The sequence below is a fragment of the Asparagus officinalis genome, chromosome 7, assembly GCF_001876935.1.
Source record: "Asparagus officinalis chromosome 7, Aspof.V1, whole genome shotgun sequence".
In the NCBI taxonomy this organism is placed as follows: Eukaryota; Viridiplantae; Streptophyta; class Magnoliopsida; order Asparagales; family Asparagaceae; genus Asparagus; species Asparagus officinalis.
The window spans coordinates 48,167,637-48,189,061 of NC_033800.1; the positions used below are offsets into that span (position 1 = coordinate 48,167,637).

Consider the following 21,425-nt stretch of genomic DNA (forward strand, 5'->3'; position numbering starts at 1 on the left):
TAGTTAAGGGGGTTATCTAAAAAATGACCAAACTTGGGGGAGGTTTTGTGAAATTTACCTACAGAATAAACAACTTCAGGCATATCTATATGCAATAGCAAATATTATTTCTAGTTATTAGTGTTAATGACAGAACAAATTAGTACAAGCACTTCTAAGTAAATGGACGACATTATTGAGGATGGAGAGAGGGCAAAGGGCACAAAGCAAGAAAAGCACAAGGAAATGTTGTGGGCATAGTTACATGAAACCCAGTTCGTTTTGGTTCACGGGACGGGAATAGGAGCGTGGTACACCACTTATTAGGAGTTGAGTACAAGGGGGATAGGCTTATATGGTACGCTAGGGAACGTGGACGTTTTAGGTTCGGTTCTTAAACGTAGGAATCAAAGGTTTTGCAAAAGTCAAATTTAATAAATATGCTAGCTGATATCAGATAGGGTAAAAGAACATTGAGCATCATGTTGCAATTACGATATGCATACTTTATTTGCTTAGTTTCTCACATTTTTTGTTGTTTATTCTATTGCAAAAGAGTTATTTTTTCACAAAAATTAACTTGTTTAGTTGTTTTAATCCTAAATTGGGTTGTTGGAGTTGGTGAACCGGGTCGTGTTCCACTACGGATACAAGACGACTGAACCCGGATCGCGGTTCGCTATAGCGTCCCGCATCCCATGTGCCCGACATCTATGGTTTTGGGACACCTTCACGAGCTCCTGGTACATGCATGCATGTGTATAAAACATTAGAATAGTGTGCATGCATCATGAATTTTTATTTCATATAATATATTAAAGAAAAATATACTTTTCGGAGGATTTACATGCAAAAATGCATAGGTAGTTCCAGAGTGGCTGGAGAGAAGACGTGAAAAATCAAATTGATACATTTTTCTGTTTTCATTAATTCAAAGTTTGCAAGCATCAAAGAAAAGGACATTTAATTGAGTTATTGTATGTTTCAGAAAAGGAAAAAAGCCAAAGAAAAAGTCTTGACTTACTATTAATTGGAGACACCAGATTACTTGCATTCTTTTGAAATACAATATGGAGGATAATCTTTTGGGTGCAAAATTAGGCATGTGGGTATTATGATCACCAAAAAATTCTCATACTGCATAAACAAAGGATAAATGAAGAATGACTATGTTCAAAAGCTAATTGGTCTGTCTAATAATAACGCGGAAATTTGTTTAAAACTATGTTTGCTACGAAACAAGGGGGGAAAACCCTTATTGTAAAAAACTTAACAACATGTTCAAGCACATGTACTTACACATGCACAACTAGACTTATTGTAAAAAACTTAACAATATGTTCAAGCACATGTATTTACACATGCACAACTAGACTTAAGACAGATTTTGAATTAGAAATTTCATCCTTTTAAAAACAAAAATGTTAAATATTTGTTAGATGTGCACAGATAAGCTAAGATGGCATTCGAGTTTAATGACCCAGTAAACCAGTTTAATTATCACCCAAATTTTAGGTTTTTAGCCTGTAATAGAAATTGGATGAAAGGCTTTGTAGCTGCACTATGCTACACCAAACGCATAAAATATCAAGCAATATATAGACGATATATACAAGTTCAAATGACTTGATGTTGGTATATATTTCAGTATTCAACCTACACTAGGAAAAGAGAGCCTGTATCGCAAACTCCTAGGAATAGGCTACCTAATGCCACCAGGTTGGTAACCATCATCTCCTGGATTAAATTGACAACTATCATATTCTTTTAACAGTCTTAATCTATGTTCATCCGAAAGTACCTCTAGCCCCCATTGCTCCATTAACTACTACTTAATAGGTGTCATTTGATCTGCTCAAACCATCCAACTCATTTTTTCTTCACTGAAGTAACCTTTGACATCCCATGTTGCAGTATTTTCTTCTCCCATCTTTTTAACATATTGCCACTTATCCATTTTAACATTCTCATCTCAGCTAAACTTAACTTTTGAACTCATTGTTTCTTAGTTGCCGGTCTATAAGTGTAAAACCCCGAAAATTTTAAAAATATTATTATAAATGATAATAAATGAATTTTATTATGATTAGTGATCATTCTGGGATGAATGGATCAGATTGGAATCATTTGAGATCGATTCGCAGTTTCAGCCTCGGTATCGCGAGTCTACTGAAAACTGATACTATTTTATTTTTAGTAATTTTTCTACTGATCAGATGGGCACGAAATTTGCGCCATTGATCTTAGAATGTCAAGACCGTGCGGTGGTTAAAGTTTCGTTGCGTTTTGACAACGGAGGCTGAAATACTATTTTGAGACGGTATCAAGTCCGTTAGCATCTGTCGTATTTGTATTTTTAATAATTTTTATATTGATCAGATAAATATGATGATTATACCATTGATCGTAGAATGTTGAGACGGTCTTGTGGGTAAATTTTTATTACTTTCTGAGAACGGAGATTTGAAACTCAATTTTTAAATAATATAAAATTATAAATATTATTATTATTTTTCCTTTTCTTTTCTTCTCTCCACCTACCCCCACCTACCCCGCTCCTCTCTTCTCCTATAAAAAGGGGCCCTCCCCTTCACTCTTCTCACACGGCAGAAAGAAAGAAGAGAGAGAAAGAGAAGGGGAAAGAGGGAGAGAGAAAGAGAAAGAGAAAGAGAAAGAGGGAGAGAGAAAGGAGAGAGAGAGAGAGAGAAAAGACAGAGAGGAAGAAAAGAGAGGAAAATATAGAAGGGACTTTGGCTATTCGGAGAAAATGAACGGATATGGAGTCCAATTTCAGAGATCAATAAAGACAAGTTCATCTCTTTCCAAACCCATCCCCAGTAAATTTTGATCTTGATGAATATACATGATATTGATGAAAAGACATGATATTGATAAAAATTGATGAATATACATGATATTGATGAAAATTGATGAATAGAATATAAGACCAAATTCCTAAAAACATGATATTGTTAGTAGGGGTGTGCAACGGTCGGTTCGGTTCGGTTTTTACCAAAATTTGAACAACCGAACCGAACCGCCTATAATTCAAAACTGAACCGAACTGTTGCAAGTCGGTTCGGTGCGGTTCGGTTCGGTTTGTTCGGTTCTAACTTTATCAAACTTCTTATCAAACAACAAACTATGTTAAAGAAAAAAAGATATCAACAAAGTAGGAGCTTATGAAGCATTAAACACTGATATAATGATATTGTTTTCAACTCATAATGATTCAGAAAATGAGTTTAGGAAGCATTAAACACTGATATAATGATATTGTTTTCAACTCATAATGATTCAGAAAATGAGTTTAGGGTTTGAGTCTTTGACTCTTTGTTTTCAACTCATAATGATTCAGAAAATGAGTTTAGGGTTTGAGTCTTTGACTCTTTGGGGACGGGTCGAGTAGGGTTTGAGATCAGAATGGATAGTATTGTACTATATTCGGTCGGTTCAGGTCAGTTCGGGTTGAAAAGTTTTCAAACCGACCCGAACCGCCTTAATCATAAAACCGATTTTTCGGATCGGTTCGGGTCGGTTTTTTCGGTTTGGACCGAACCATACTCAGCCCTAATTATTAGCTAGAACTATACGTACATGTCTATCGCTGGAAGTACTGTTACTATTTATGAGTACGGGTACTATTACTATTAATACGTATGGTACTATTCATACATCCGGACACTATTCATACGTACGATACTATTCATAAATACAGTTACTATTCATATGTACAGCACTACTCATAAGTATAGTTACTATTCATATGTACGGTACTATTCATAAGTACGTTTACTATTCATACGTACGGTACTATTCATAAGTACTGTTACTATTTATGAGTACGGGTACTATTACTATTAATACGTATGGTACTATTCATACGTCCGGATACTATTCATACATGTTACTGTTTACGCATATGGATACTATTCATAAGTAGTGTTATTATTTATAAGTACTGTTACTATTCATGCATACGGTACTATTCACGAATACGATACTTATGTTCTTTTGTTTGAGGTATTTTCTTTTGTACGTTTAAATCATGAACGCGTGGTTCGAGCCGTACGATGACACACGTACAGACATGAACGCACAATAATAGTATCGCAGTACACATGAGTATTTGAAAAGGGGATTTTGACAAGTGTTGAGTTGATTACACTTGAGTTAGATGTTTATTTACATGCATGAATTGGATATCGTTGATGGGCACAGCTCAGTACTATTTTGGATAGTGCGTCGATATACCATATATACATAGTTTATACACGAGATGGATATCGTTGATGAACTCAGTTCAGTACTATGTGGGGTGGTGCGTCGATATTCCATTTGTACAGGCCATTGAGTCGGGTTTGGATGCTTTTTCTAGCAGTCCGTCCGCACGTGGGTGCGATGAGGCTTGTGAGCCGTCTTTGAGGATACCTATATGGTAGGCCGTCCCGCACTCATGTTACGCACTGAGATCGCGATGAGACTAATGAGCCGTGTACACTGTTTAGGATACTGATTGGGTAGTCTAATGCGCATGGTAATGCGATGAATCAGAATATTGCATGAGATTACATCATGACGATTATATGATAGCCTGAGTTGGGTGGACACCAAAAGTGAAACGACTTATTTGTTGAGGCATATATATGACTGAGATACCTTGTTCTTGCGAGTACATGAGATTTACATATGCTGATGTTCATTATGAAATCATTATTATCCTGTATTGCTTTGTCCCATTCTTAGTCCGGGGTTAATATTTAGTTATCTACAATTTGAGACATATGGTATATACATGAGGGTTTTCCTGTTTGGGTTATTTCGCTCGACGTACTACGTCTCGTGTTGTAAATTTCTAACTATTAATTCCATTAGACATGGAAAATGATCTAGGTAGACTATGCTTAATAGATAGAGCCTCCACTACATCTAGCAGCCCTTCCCCTAGGGGCGGATGGAGGTGAACTTGCTGTAGCGCTCTGACGCTCTTGCTGCTGTTCTTTTTCTTTTAAATTTTCCTTTCAGGCAGCTCAGAGTTCCGGAGAGCCGCAGGATGACGGAGTTTCTGGCATAGTCGTCGTCGTATGATTTATTAGTAGAGACTCCACCATAGATTTATTTTCACTATTTAGACATTAGAGTTGTATTCCATTTGTAAAGGCTAGATGCCTTTGTACGATTTTCAGTTGACTCATGTTGAGACATTTTACTTTATTTCAGACTCCAGATGTATTTCAGTTTATTTCAGTTCAGACATGATATCATTTATGAGATATATCTTTCTACATCATGTCTATTGTATTTACTTTTCCTTATTTTGCCTGTTTTGTACCTTCACTCATAATTGATTTCACTAGAGGATATTACTGTAATTGGTGAAACATGTTATTGCACAGTGTGGGTGCATGACAGGTTTGACATCTCTGGGTTCACCTTGGATTGCAGCCATGTGTGAAAATAGGGGCGTCACAATAAGATGTTATTTCCCTTCAATCATGTAAACATCTTTCTTAGATTCTACAACCACATCCTCCTTGGGCTCAGCAAGATTGTAGAAAGTAGAAAGCAGAAAGCAAAATGAAGTGGCAAGACACCACTTAGGCTTTTGGGTGCTTAAGCAGTTCAAAGCGGGAGAAAGGGCCAAGGAAAAAAGTTGTGCAAATCCTATTAAAAATTTTAATATGGATAAAAATTCAAAAATACTTAATCGAGTTCAAACCCAAAGAAGAGTACTAGAGTAGCATATTGAAACTACTTGAGAGAAGTAGAAGAAAATTAGAAAAAAAATGTGAAAATTGAAAGTATACATGTCGTGTCAATGCTACTGCTGCCAACACGGAGGGAGCTTAAGAGGAGGTGTCGTCACGTGAAGAGCTTGCCAGAAGCAGAGATTACTAGAGATGGAGATGGTTTTGGGGGTCTAAGGTTTTTTGCATTCACGATTTGATGATTTTGCTGGAGGTGGACTTGTCGAGGAGGCTTCAGAGACGAAAGAGCTTCACATGAATTTGTGACGAGCTTCAACGGAGAAAAAGAGGTGAACAAGGTGGAGAAAAAGATTTTTCATTGGACAAGAGGACTTGTCGAGGTGGAGGTGGACAGAGAAGGTAGACAAGACTGGAGGTAGAGAATTTGAAATGTAGGGGTTTTTTGGGTTCGGAACATAGGGGCTGTTTGATTGGTTTCTTAAAATCAAAGAAAAGGAAATTTACCTAGGAAATCATTAAAATATTATTTTCATCAATTTCCATCCTTTAAAATCACCCACATCATCCAATAATATGGTGACAACTCATCTCATCTCATCTCCTTTCTTACCTTTCTTACTTTAAAAAAAAAAACAAACACAAGAAATGAGTGACATCATCCAACTCATCTCATCTCATCTCATCTCATTTTTAAAAATCACCCACATCATCCAATAATATGGTGACAACTCATCTCATCTCATTAAAATTTTCTTTCCATCCATTTCCTCAAAAAAAACAAGGAAATTGGTTCCCTTAAGTATGAGTCACATCATCCAATAATATAATGACAACTCATCTTATCTCATCTCATCTATTTTCTTAGTTTTAAGAATGAACCAAACACAAGAAAAGAACCTATTTTAGAAAATAAGTTTCTTATAATTCATTTTCTTATTTTTTTAGCCAACCAAACAACCTCAAAATAAGTTTTCTTAAAAAATCATCCACATCATCCAATAATATGGTGACAACTCATCTCATATCATCTCCTTTTTACTTTTAAGAAGTCAACCAAACACAAGAAAAAACCTATTATAGGAAATCAATTTCCTATTCTTTGATTTCCTTTCTTTTTTAGCCAAACAAACAGCCCCACAGTAGAGAGAACTGGGAAGCAAAGGCGAAAGGTGTGTAATTGTTAAAGCGGGTCAGGGTCTGGTCGAGGTCATGTCGGGTATAAAAAGACTGCCTGCTATCCATTTATTTTTATTTTTTCTAAAAGCACTCAATACTGTGAAAGTGGTGAAAGTGAAGCAGTTTAATTGTGTTTGTATGCGCGGTTTGATTTTGATGCTAGGATTTGGAGAAAAATTGGACTTTTTTCATGTAGAAGAAACTAAATCAATGTCACAAAAAACGCTAGTCAGCCTAGGCGTCGGATCCTAGGCTCTTGCCTAGGCGTTTTCCTTTGTTTTTTAGTTACAGTAATTGATAATAAATTCCAATGTTATAGAAAGCACTGGTCTCTGCTAGGTGGCGGACTGGTGCCTAGTGCCTAGGTGCCTAAGTGGATTTATTTCTTTTTAAAGTGGTCATGGAGGAGGTTTTCTAGATGTCAAAAGGATGTGGAGGAGATGTGCATAGTTAGCGAAAGAGGCCGGAGGAGTTTGAAAGAGGTTGAAAGAATGTAGAGGCTGTAGTGGAGGGAATCACGACCAAGACCTCAGTGGTGCGGTCTTCATAAGAGGCAGGCCCACGCTCCCCTAGGTGCTACTAAGACCTAGGCAGGCTAGACGCTTGCTTTTTAAAACATTGCTTACTAAACTAGCTCAAACATCAAATCACAAATACATCCATTTCCCCACCACGTTCAATGAATGACTAAGTGCGACAATGAAAGACGTGGGAAGGAAACAAGAAAGGATATTAGCAGAAAGATCCATTTTGAGCTTCTGTTCATTTTAAATTGTTTGCCAGTCAATACTCTATTTCAACAAAATGAAAATTTACATGACCATGCGTGTATCCTGTGAAAGGCCAATATGAAGTAAGCAACATGTCACTGGACGAGGATCTGGTCCATATTTGAGGGTTGGACTCAAAAAACGAGCTTGAGCGCATAATGGGAGGACAGACGGAATTCTTAGTCCCCTATTCTTGATCTCTCAATCAATGCAGCATAGCTATATGCGGGACAAGAAAATGACATGACAAAGACGCAACATGGAAAATAGTGAAAGTACAGGGTGCAGGGACACAGTAAGGTGAATATAATAATGTTATTTCATAAATATATGTGTCATATAAATATTATAAAAATATAAATGTGTGCTCTGTAGAAACATTCAAATAAACAAATGAATTTAAGAAATGTCCGAGAGGTTAATGTACAATTGCAATATTAGTTAGCTTACTCTTTTGTTCCACCTGCAAATTTATAAGTGCTTGCTGTTTCTTACCTATTTAAGAGGCTAAATGTAAAATACGAGATACATAGAGGTAAGGAAAAAAATTTGCTGGGAGTTTCTGGCTTTCTCACCTTTGCTGTAGCCATCCAAATGTCTTTATATGTTGAGTCAACCACAGGATCACTGATTTGATTAACCTAAAAAGATTTAGAAGGAAATGTTATATAAGCAGTATTAAAGTACTAGTGAGCTCAAAAATTTTAAGCATGACATCTTTTTTTAAACACTCATCTTGAACACGCTGAACATGATCATCATTCGACAATAACATAGAAATAAAACTTGCTTGTCTACACCATGAAGACTGGGACTTCTACTGCTAACAGAAGTATGGAAACACTGACTCACTAGTTTGTCCTATCACCAGCTTCAAGAAAGAAGATGAGAGAGCATAGGATGGTACAGAAAGCATAAAATAGGTCAATGTCATAAACAGTGGCATAGAGAGGATCACACTGGAAGAAACGCTAACTGTGAAGTCAAAGCACAATGGATTAATCACAAAGAGGACTCAATTTATAACTGTAAAGTACGCTTGATAAACACTTTCAACATGTAACGCTTTAGCTTAAGCTTTTGGTGGCAAATGATTACTGGCTTATACCAGAATAAAGGGGTCTAAAAGTGCCCAAAGGTTCAAATCCCAGTATCAGAATTTCAAAATAGGTTTGTTATACTGCTTTTCCAAGAGAAGATCCTGCTAGAGGCCCTTCAACGAGACTCAATGGCCCACATGCAGGGGGAATGTTGAGATTGCTTCATATATATATTATTGACGTCACAATATTTTTCAGACAACATAACAGTTTTCATAGTAGAAAATGGAACCGCAAACGTCTTATAAGGATGAGTGTTCAAAAGGAAAATTTTAACAGAGATAAAACAGACATTTGTATATGAAAGAAGAAACTAAGGGAGAATTATGCAAGGAATAATAGAAAGAAAATATGAAATGGGTGGAAAAACTAAACTGGCTGCAATAGCCTGGACAATATCTGTTTATCACTGCATATAGTGTAAAAAGGAAAAGCTAAAGATGAGATACCTAACATGAGCAATGCAATGAATTAGGATGTAATCATACATCTATGCAACCCGACTTATTCTTTAATACTGAAACTAACAGATAAAAGTCATGTGCTTCCTTATGGTGATCCCCTGAGTTGAAGTCATAGCAGTATTTTCAGATACCAACCTCTCCAAGACGAAGGCCCAGGTGCTCAGACCACAACGAAAGCCGTAAACTAAGAGCAAATTTTCCAGCTCTCCATGGTTTTCCATTCATAAATGAACCTACAAAATCTTTATCTTCAATAAGCACACCAATCTGCACACATAAAACATTCACTATAAGGAGATAAATTTGACGTTAAAAAACTGGAGGACAAAATCAGGTAACAAGTGACTAAAAGTCAAAGCAAACTACTAAAGTTGCATTAGACTTTTAGCTACTCCATACCCTGTTCGGTTAAAGGTAAAATGTGTTATTGCTTTATACAATTAACCCTCATTATATACCCACAAAAAATTTCCTTCATAAAAAGGAGCTGTTGAACTCATTCCAATACATAGTGTACATAGTGCCACTCCTCATGAATGCACAAGATCTTAGTGCCACTCCTCATGAACACACAAGATCTTATACATGCTATGCGGATCGTTATTCATTGTTGAATTCAGTCAAAATAAAAGTTTGATATGTCATGATTAATGTGTTAATGGTATGTGACACATACATCTAGTAATTTCAGTCAGAACAAAACAGATGTTTCTGATGTGATGAATTCTTACATCAGTATATACAGGTTCTGTTTAGTAATTTGAAGTAAAACACTAACAAGCACCAAATAAGAAAAGCACATATCGAAACTACTTTCTTACAAATGAAGTACTCAATCAAAGTCAATTATCTTATTGGATGGATTGCATGATTTCCCATTTCGGTTTCTGACTTATCTTTTTCCATCTAATAGGTTTACTTTAGCTCATGCAGTCTGTAAGATAATGCATTTGTGTGTGCATGTTATGGAAGGCCATTAAAGCATCAAAAGTTGCGGAATCTGCAATATAAATGTTTCAGGAAATCAGTATTTTGTAGGATGCTCCTAAGTACAACAAAGATATCTGTTATTCTGTGCAGAGAATACAGCCAATTTTCAAGTCCAGTTTAAGATTATTATTTTTCATAAAAAATAAAACTTATAATTAAAAAAAGGGAGAGAGATACCTTAAACTATGCACCAATACCCATAAGAATATTTAGTTTACCGCTTGCAGTCTGGTATAACATTATTTAGTTTAAAGTTATTTCACTTTGATTTAAATGGAAAATAGTATCAAACTTTAGTAAATACCATCTGTTCTACATGAAACTGACTTCGAGTCAGCAAAATGGACTAATGTATTCCATTCTATAAAATGAGATTGATAAGGATCATATATCTGGCTAAAATAATTAAAACAAAATAGTCTAACAATTAAAACAGAGTACCAAGTAAATTCTAGTCTAGATCAAACAAAGCGAATAACTGTTTTGAGTGCTAAAAGTAATACAGAGTTCCAAAAGCTCCCAATATCTAATGATGAATGTATAACAGAAGAATGGTACCTCAGAGTCCCGTGATCCTAGCAAACTCCTGTCGTTTATATTAGCCGATCCAATTAACACAATACGATCATCAATTATCATCAATTTGCTGTGGACATACACCTACAAGGCACAAAGTAACATGACATTTATGATACAAATAAAAGCAATAATAATAAAATATAGTAATGACAGTGACGGTGCATCCTAATAAACACAATTGGCGACTAAGAGAAAAATATGGTTTCCTATGTCAATACATCATAATTCCCCCTTGATCTATTTTGAATCTGGGAAAATTTAGGAGACTTTCTCCTTGATTGTACGATTCAGAGCTGCAACCTAAGGTAGGTTTCTTTAACTTAAAGCTATTGCCTTCAAGAAGTTAAGGGGGCTCTCATCGCCAATTCGTTTAGTTGGCAAGAATGTTGCATGTAAACTAAGGGACTAAGTTACATAGCTTTGAGTGTGGTATGGTTATGGGTGCGGGTGTGGATAAGAGACACGACAAATTTGTCAAAAGTAGGGTACGTACACGGCTGAAACATATGGGCTAAAATCATAGTTCTGAACTAGACACGCAAACGACCATTTGAAATCTTGTTCTAAACTGAGTATGGGTTGAAATGAACCCAACCCTTGTCCAACAGGTTTCAGAAAGTGGATGTGGAAGTGCAGGATACACGTTCGAATAAATTACGCATATATTCCGAATAAGTGTATGCATATATTCAAAGAGTGTCTAAAGTGTCCGTGTCTGATACGTGCCAGGTACGGCGTCATGGTAGAAGTATCCATGCAACTTAACTAAGGAATCCCAACAGGTTCAGAGTCTATGGAAAAGATGTTCAATCTTCCCTCGGAGCCTACCCAATCATGTTGGAAGGGGGAAAAAGCTAGAGACGATAGTTGACCATGCTAATGCAAAACCAAGGATCTGTAGACATTTAAGAAACCAAAAGAACCATACAGAACTGAAAGATTGGACATATCATAGGTGGATTGGATGAAACTTATTCTACAATTCCGGAAGTCAAATTATCATCAAGACTCCAGAAAAGATTAGTCTCATCACCAATACCAAACACTGCAGGAAATATGCAAATAATACCAGTGCCAACTGAAGTAACTGGACATAACATAGACGGATCAGATGAAATTCTTTCTATAACTCCAGAAGTCAAATTATTGTTAAGACTCCAGAAAGAGGCAAGTCCTGTGACCAATACCAAATACTGGAATATATGGTACCAGTGACTCACCAGATTAGTAGCTAAAGGGCCTCCGTCACAAAGTTTTCCATATGATCTGAGACCATAGAAAGATATATAATCATGTGCTTTTGGCCCCATTACGTCATAAAGGTTCTGCAATATTGAATTTGGCCCTCTGCAAATAGTCCGGTATTGCCAGTGCATTATCGCCCTCACAGATGCAGCACCACCATCATCAATGCCACCCTGAGTCAGCAGTTCTTCTGTGAAGGTGGGAGAACAAGATACTTCTACGAAACAAAGAAGCAACATTAAAAGATAAAATTACCTGGAAGCCAGGTAACAGGGGAATAATGATAATAACCCTAAAACACTTCTTTTCTTTCTCTGCACGCATGATTCGCCTATACAACGCTTCTAAGACACGATTCTTTATTATATCATCTCCTGAAAGACCTGATATAAAAAATTGATTCTGGCAAAAGTCACCAGTGGAGATAGCAAACAATTAGCAAATGCGAGTTGAAAAATGGTATCATCTATCTAGTGCTCCTGCTCGCAAGGACATCTTATATGCGATACATAATGCTAAAAAAAGGTGCAATGTGATATTCCACTTTCAGATTCCAATATTTGGTAAATTGCATGATTCAATCAACCTTTATTCAAGTCCCTTGCACATGTTTCTAATTAAACCATGGTATAACATTAATACGTTTACGTAAGCATTGACATCTCTTTAACCCTCCTTTAGACAAGCTTTTTCTATTCTTTTTCAACTCTAATAGCCTAACCAGATTCCTTTTTTGTTATTATCCCTTAAATATCCAAATTAGATTTTCCATCAATCGCCTCATCCTTCAAGTTAGAAAAAGAAGACTGAGCGGGAAGGTGGACTGATTTGGGGAGAAATAGTGTTTGTGGTGAGTGATTGCCACTGTATTTCAAGGGAAGCTGCTTTTCAGTTAACAGGAATGAAATAGAGAATTACAAGCAACAATATACCCCATCTAAATATGAATATGGGTTGAGGGTGAAATGGTGATGGGAAAGAAGAGGAAAAAGGTTAAAGACTTGAAAAAGAAAGGGCAAAGCAGAGGTTGGGGTTTGGAGGGAAGAGGAGAGGGAATTACTGTGAGAGAAAAGAGAGAGTGAATTTTTTTTACATTTACTGACATATATATGGTTCTGAAGAAGAACTGATCCATGATTAGGTATGTAAGTTCGCATGTTTTTCTCAAAGATCATTTTAAATATCTCAACACAGCACTGTTTTATTTATAGATTTAGAAACTAAAAGCTATAAATAAACTTTTTTGTTATGTGAACTGCATGTACCAGGAATACTAGTGCTAAAACAATGTCCATGAATCACACAAGAATCAAGTTAATTTTGATACTACAACATTTTAATAAATCATATGCTACAAAGGTCATATTAGTGTCAACATAGTAAGAGAACTGCATCAGAAGACAAAAAGTTGGAGATTATAGCATGAGTAATCTGATAATTCTGGATCAAGTCAAAATGATCTTCGAAAAATTGCTAAGAAAGTAGCAACAGTACCAACTATACAATAGCTTCTGCTAAGTACACATTCAAACAACTATGTTGATGCTTTCTTGAGACATCAATGTAACTGGGTGGCCTTACACATCGGAAACCTTACTTATCGAAAGGATATAAGAAAAAGATAAAATAACAGAACAGTAGTACTGTAACAAAAACTTAGGTTCGTAGCGTATGTTAGAATCTACATGGACAATATCTTCTGGAGTGAAATAGCGTTCAACTGATGTAAAGTCTTACGGCCTAATGCTTCCTCTAATGGTTAAGATTCCGATTCTGAGCAATTAAATATATGCACAATGATCTAAATAAGCCAACCTCAATGTAGATGAAGTGTTCTGCTTTTTCTATAAGAGAAAAGTAGGCATTGTGAATGCTCTCTTCAGTTTGGCTCGTTCCAGCAGACCATTGGTCCACGCTTCTAATAACCTGCAATTTGTAGATTGCGGTAAAATTAGTGTCCATAAAACTCATTAAAGTTATACTCATGAACAACCGAATAAGAGCATACACTAAAGCACTATATCATGCAAATTTGAAGAACAATAACATAAGTTCTGTTTTAAGTTGAGGGTGTCAAATAAAACGTCACACCAACTTTATTCAAGAAAAAGAACTGTTCGACAAGATGATGTGTATTGGCGCATCTGTGAAATTTAAGAAAATGAAGCTACAGAGCATGTATGGAATTATAGAATGATAAATAAGGAACTCCAGCAAAATGTGAAATGAATCATGGGACCAGAAGGAAGAAAAAAAAAACTTGAAATAACGCTTAAGATTCACAGATTATTCCCAGTTCACAGATTCAATAAAAATTTAGTAAATACCAACCTGACAACTACATGGTGTGCGAGGTCCAACTTGACCAGCGTCATCAATAGAAACATCTAGGTCACCCTGCTCCTGTGCTTCCCACCATTCTTTGTCCGCAGTTGACTGAGCAACCACATCACGCTGTGCTTCACTCTGAGTTTGAGTAGAACCATTGTCATCCACAAAGGCTTTCATCTGCATATCTGAAACGGACTCCCCTCCTTTTGCCTTCCTTGAGGAAATTGAAGAGCTATGATTGGTTTTACTTGGATGATCCAGATGATTGTGCTTCAAGTCCCCATTCGCCTTTGAATTTGCAATTGATAGTCCATCAGGTTCTTGAGGTAAAAGCAGTGGGATGTCTTGATATGATGAACTCGTGGAAAATGAATCCTGCCTTTTGATGTCTTTATGACTGGAATCTTGTTTCTTATTCTCCACACTAGTTTCTTTATTTTTCCCCATGTAATGTGGAATAACCATGTGGTGTTGAGGCATAAGTAAGGGTATGGTTTGTTCATGGGGTGCTTTGTTTCTCTGATGACAGAAAAAAGTTAAAAAATACAATATAAACTCAACCTCAGATTTTAAAAAGAAGCGACTATCTAAGTAAACAAAACAAATGCAAAATCTACCTTTGCATAATTCCAGCGTTGTACAAAGTGCCTTGCAATATCACGACAAGGTGGTCCCCATAGAGCGCAATGGACATCATGCCAAGGCAATCTAGGGTATTTCTTACGGTCCAGCTCATCTTTCATTGTGTCTTCCCAAGAATTTGGTTCAGATTCCCTATGCACAGCAAAAGACTTCTCAGAATATAAGCTACAGGATCAATTTTTTAAATTCTTGCAAAATTCAGAAGATATTTCTGTCCCTAAGATCATATAGAAAATTTCACATAGTTACCTTGGATTATAGTAGTCCTTTCCCGGCCAAACTGTAGGAGGAAAATCACCAACCTTGTGCTCGGAGTTGTCATACCGACCAAAGCACAAATCAAGTCCTCCCAGATAGCATATTTGGTTGTCAACGATCACGATCTTTTCATGATGCGACCTAGACTTAACCAGCTTTTTTTCATAAGTATAATTGTGTGGAATATATTACAGAAACAATATACATGCATACACACAGGTCAAATAATATATATTTCTTCTTCTGGTAGAAACAACTTTATGAAAGACATTGGTAATCTGGAAAACAATCATACCATAAGTAAACACCACTTGAGAAATGATCCGGATAACGTAGAACTCTCACATTCTCATGAATGTTAAGTAGCTTTCGCTTGCTGTACACACTATTGATTTTCAAGGCAATGGCAACTTCCTTGTAAAGTAGGATGTAGATCTGCAAATTATTGTCCATGAATCGACAAGTATGAGCAAATAAAGTAAATTAACATATACATAAACTACAAATTCATGCAGCTTGATAATCATTGCAAGTTAAATCGGTACTAAATATAAACAGACCAGCTTGTCGCGAGGCCCCCCGCCCTGCCCCACCAAAAAAAAAAAAAAGACAGATTTGGCCTCCCGAACATTGCCTTTACAAATCATATCCAGGATCAAGAACGATTAAGTATTACAGATATGTAGTGTAATGCCCCAAAATTTTAATTACTGATCTATTATAAATTAGATCATATTCTTTGATCTTGCAATAAGTATTTGCAATTAATATGGTGTCATGATATAAAAAATGAAGGATGTACGATAATTCAAAATTAGGAGGTGGTATGTATAATTAATGGACATGTGTCCACTGGATAATTAATGTGTATATGTGGCATATTGAAGGACATTTGTCCTTTGCATAGAGGTGGGTTATGTAGAGGTGGTGGTGGCATGAAGACAACAAAGGACGATACAAGTCCTATTGAGTAAGAATGAGGTGGCGGGGATGTAGACGGAGGTGGCTCCATGAAAGCAACGAGAATGATGTGTCCATGAGGGATCGTGAGGTGGAGGTAGCATGGAGATAGGGAATGAAATTTGCTCTTAACATGGAGGTGAGGATGTATGTGGAGGTGGCATCTTTTGGTGAAAACACGTGTCTTGTTAGTAAAAGATGGAAGATGGTTATACAATCCCCCACTCTCCCTCACCTGCTCTCCCTGTCCTTAAACGTATCAACAAAAGGATTAGAGAGGGAGAGAGAGGGAGAGAGGGAGAGAGAGAGAGAGAGAGAGAGAGAGAGAGAGAGAGAGAAGAAACTGAGAGAAGGAAGGAGCAGCAGCAAGAGGAAAAGAAAAGACAGGAAAAAGTGGAAGGAGAGAAGAAGAGAAAAAAAGAGGGACAGTTAGGATTTAATTAGTATTTCGATGGAAAAAATTCTTGAAGAGTTAAAAGGAACTCTTGAAGAGCCATGAGAAACTTGAATTGCAAACAATTTATATTTAATTTATTTGCCTCTCATTTTAACATAAATTTTTTTTATATTATATCTTATACAAGTATCAAAGTTGTTTTAAGAGATAGCCATCGTCAGCATGCATTAATTCCATTGACCTTGGCATGTTTGAAAGACTGATTTACCATTGTAGGCTGTATATATGACATGGTATTTGATCATACTGAGGAATACAATGCATTGTTTGTTGGATAACAGTGTGCACCAAAGAATTAAGCAAGTCACTGGCCTATCAAGGGAGACAGGGGCAGAATGCCGCCGTAGGCAGTCTAGCAGAAGTATATAACGTAAACAGCAAAGTGCCAGGATAGGCAACCTTTCTAGATAGATCACCATTGTAGGCAGTTTAGTTATCAATATAGTGTGTGATGTTGAGTAACTTCCATGCAAGAAGATGGTCTTAAAATATTTCATATTTATCATAAAAGCCTAGTTTGGACACTATGTTGCTCCATGTATGGTTTCAGTTTCATACATTACTGAATATATACAACTTATGAGCATGTGGAAAGCTCACTCCAAATATAAGTAACATTCTCAGATTACCAGGCTTGATGAATTGTGCTTGAGCTTGAGGACATGACCAAAAGTCTTTTTTGCAATCAATTTCATCTAGCTATATATTGGTAACAAAGTAGTGTCTCTAGAATGAGTTTTACTACATACATTTGAGTAAGAATCTGATGATACTAAAGAGTTTTTGGGAGTTGATATATCGTATACTTTTGGATTTGGAATGTAACGTCCTTGTTTACTGATAGCATGTCTCGAAGTATATTTTATGGAGTTTACTGGAGCTAGGAGCTAGGCTTCACAAGTCCTCTTGATAACAGGAGTCGTGTCCAGGTATCACGTCTCAGTTTTATAACTGATTTGTTAGTAACTGATGTTTGTTTGGAGAGTGACATGTAACATAAAACACATGTTAGTTTTGGATAAAAGAAATCTGCAAGGTTTCTGCAAGCAATGGCGGATCCACCTTGATCAAAGTGGGGTCACGTGACCCCACTTTGGTCTTTCACAAAACCCCTCTAAAGTTTTCATTTTCTTAGAAACCCCCCTTAAACTTTCATTGTTTTCCAAGAAACCTCCAAAAAGCTTGAACCTCATCAAAAATATTGTGAGCGTAATTTTACCCATACATGTGGAAACAGCGGTTATTGCCGTCAGTTTTTTTTTTTTTTTTTTTTTAAAAAAAGTTGAGGTGTTGAAGGGGGTTTACTAAGAGCTCCAAAACTTAAAGACGGTTTTGCGACAATTTGAAAGTTATGGGGATCATCAGAGGAACACCAAAAATTAAAGGCAATTTTCTGAAATTTATTCACTAAAAGACTCATCCTCCAGTTCAAAGTTCGAAACAAGAAACCCATTATTAGTGACATATATTGAGAACGATATATTTGGCACCCATGATTAGTAACATATATTGAGAACGATGTATTTGATAGGTTATTAATGGTGTGATTATGTACTTTTTTTAAAAAAAATATGAAAAAACATTGTAGACAATTGTAATTTTTTTTAATTGCTAATCATGTAGTGACACCACTTTATAGAATTCCTGAATCCTCCACTGTCTGCGAGTGACCTGAAAATATGGATATATACAGAGGGTCCTCACTTGTTAGTTGTTACAGTGTATCCTGTGTATAGTACTCTAGCAAAGTTCTTCTGCAATGTCCAAATATGCAACCATTTTTCATTTATTACACATAGATTTAGTTTCAAACACCCCTTGATGGAACACAAAGGTCTTGACCTTCAGACCTCATCGACAACAAGCAAGTACCGGAGATCATTATCATATAGGCCTATGGGGCAATGCTACCACGAAGATAAACCAAATTTATACCCGATGATCAACCTGACAACAACTTGAAGAAACTATTTGCTAAAGAGAGGGCTCCAGAAAAATCTAATCACTAATTTGGCATATATCATTTTTTAGGTGAGGTATGGTGGGTGAGCACTGTCAACCAAGTATTCTCTTTATTTACCTACAAGGAATTGTTTCCCAGCTCATGGGTGAGTGCACATGTAGGCAGTAATATCTAACACATTATTGGCTCATCATCTTGATTTCTATTTTCACTTGAGTAGGTTCAAGTTAAGCAATCTTTACTCTTCTATTCATGATTGATTCTGCCCTCACAAGCCACTTTTGTCTCACCCCAGTTGGGCAATTGGGAATTATGTCCTAAGTTTCTTTGTCGTTCCCAGATAATTATGCGACCTCGTGTTCCCTTTATGTTGCCAAAAAAAATAACTCCCTTGCAACCAGCAATTCGGTTGCACGCTCCAAATGAGAATGCGGAGTCAACTTTTCAGATTTTTGAAAACTATTCAAATGCAACATATATGCCCCTTCAAGTCATAAGAGCTAAGTATAGTGTATGGCTCCTCAGTGAAGACTACATACAGATCGTCACAAAATAAATTACTACTGGTTAAGAACTGTTTACATTAATTGATATTCAATTTCCTCTCATGCGCACCTAAATGATGGAAGGATCACGTACCTCTTGTGTATGAAGCTTTAAAATGATTAATCACTTTACCATGGATCATCTGAATCCTTTTATAGTCTAAGCATGTGTTCCTTCGCATGTTTTTCATACATAGATTATTGACTATTCATTATTCAGCGTCTAACATCAGACTTTCATCTATACTAAGTTACTAACGAAAGATGAGAAAGGGTACTATGATCACAGACCATATATACCTACTCAGAAAACTTAATCATGAGTACAGCATCAAACAGTTCTGGGTCAATCATGGTCGAAGGAACAAAAAGAGCCACAGTGGAAACAGAAAGAAGAATACTTGGTATGGGGCCATGCTGAAAGTACCTGTACACCCTCTTTAGCTTTTGCCTCTAACATGGAATCAAGCCGAGATGATGCATGAGCATTATAAGGACGTCGAAGATATAACTCAGGGCATACCCACCAGCCAGTAATGAATATCTGCATATAATTTTCTATCATTTCAGATCTGCCAATCAACATTTTACAAAACTATTAATTGATAACTGGCATCAGCATACTAAAATGAACAAGGATATGAACCTCCGACTTTGCTTCTTCAATAGAAGAAGCAATAGCAGCAAAGGCAGCTTGACCGTCAATAAACCACTGGGCCTGACTGCCATCCTCCGTCAACCCCCTTGGCGGAGCAAAAGAACCAAAACGGTGAGGGGAACACCAGCCCTCGGGTGGTCGTAGACCCGCATCATTTATTGCTGCAACCCAATCTTTAACTTTAGCACTACTTTTCACTCTCAACTTAATGGTCCGGCTCCCACATGATACCTTTGAAATGAATGTCAATTAGAGATTTAAGTAAAATAATGAAATATTCATCAGAAGCAAAAAAATACGAAGATGTAAAAAATGGAGGATACAACTAAAACTAGCAAAAGTAGTTAAAACAGTTCAAATCAGTCAACGACAGTACATCATATAACATTACTAACATAATCATAAATACAATAACAATTTAAAAAAAAATGCTTCCAACTTCATAATATAACTATGTAGACTTACAAAAACTGCAATTTAAACTAATCACATATTTGATAACAGATGAAAGAGGCTCGCTACGTAATTTTATTTCTTCAGCAATGTTACAAATAAGGACAGTGAATGACCAACTAACAAGTTAGACGTGTGAAAATAGAGGCAAACCTCACTTTTATCATCATTCACCTTGTCCGTTTATGCCAGCTTCCTATCAAAAAGGATGTGATTGTGGAGCATAGCGGAGTGACCAATAGAAGCTATCAACATTGTTACTTTGTGTCAGTTTCCTATTACTATTCCAGAAAGAAAAAAAAGGTTATATGATTCTAATTAATGGAGCAAGGGAAACTAGAGGCAGGCCTAAGGGAACTTGGTGGAAGCAATTAAGATATATACGATAATCCTGAACAGAACTGATCTGAATGCAAGAGTAGGCTTTGTTGTTGTTGCGAGTTTCTTGTTGTTGTGGTTTTGTTGCTGCTATTGTCGTTGCCGCTCTAGCCCAGAAAACTATAAACATGAGCACCATGCCATATAACTAAGAGGAAGAGCCTAGTTGGATAAATATCTAAAAGAAGGATATCTCATTTCTTTGTAACAGAAGGTCATAAATATCTAAAGGAAAGAGGGAATTCATTCAAAAGACTGATAGGAGTCGATTGTATTGCAAGGATCGAGACCAATAAGGAGAAAGGAAGAATAAATGGGTGGTAAAAAATTGATCATAATCATTTAGATCACCCATTACTGGCTAAAGGACACAAATAACAAGTCTCAATAAGCGCCTCTATGAACACGAATTTGACCTGTAATTTCATGAATGACATGAAACAAAGACTATTTCACGCTAATGTCAAATTTCCAACAATCAGCAAGTGAGCATTTTAATAACCTATGATTTAATAAAAGCAAGAAAGCATCCCATAATGATCTGATGTCATGTGTGCGGATGATGATTGAAGACTGAAGTATATTCTAGGCAAATTGGAGACAGGGACGAAGTGATTCTTAGGTTAAGTTCATTATGCTGTTATTCATATGAAATAACAGCTTACAGCTCCCATTGGCTCCTTTATGATCTCGATGACCACACAAAGTTCATTTTTATCGACTGAAGGGGATGAAAGAGCTCTTATCTGTCTAAACTTTTTGTAAGGGG

The 21,425-nt window shown here is 36.5% G+C and overlaps 1 protein-coding gene across 1 annotated transcript in view; it reads right to left on the reverse strand.

Moving 5' to 3' along the window:
* The window catches only part of LOC109848755 (phospholipase D zeta 1-like), a 32,385-nt gene that overhangs the window by 2,115 nt on the left and 8,845 nt on the right, over positions 1 to 21,425 (reverse strand). The window contains 12 exon segments of the mRNA XM_020418408.1: positions 8,209 to 8,274; positions 9,333 to 9,464; positions 10,746 to 10,847; positions 11,987 to 12,184; positions 12,267 to 12,413; positions 13,827 to 13,937; positions 14,343 to 14,861; positions 14,960 to 15,116; positions 15,234 to 15,383; positions 15,538 to 15,677; positions 19,595 to 19,711; positions 19,814 to 20,056. Coding sequence (XP_020273997.1) covers positions 8,209 to 8,274; positions 9,333 to 9,464; positions 10,746 to 10,847; positions 11,987 to 12,184; positions 12,267 to 12,413; positions 13,827 to 13,937; positions 14,343 to 14,861; positions 14,960 to 15,116; positions 15,234 to 15,383; positions 15,538 to 15,677; positions 19,595 to 19,711; positions 19,814 to 20,056 — 2,082 coding nt within the window.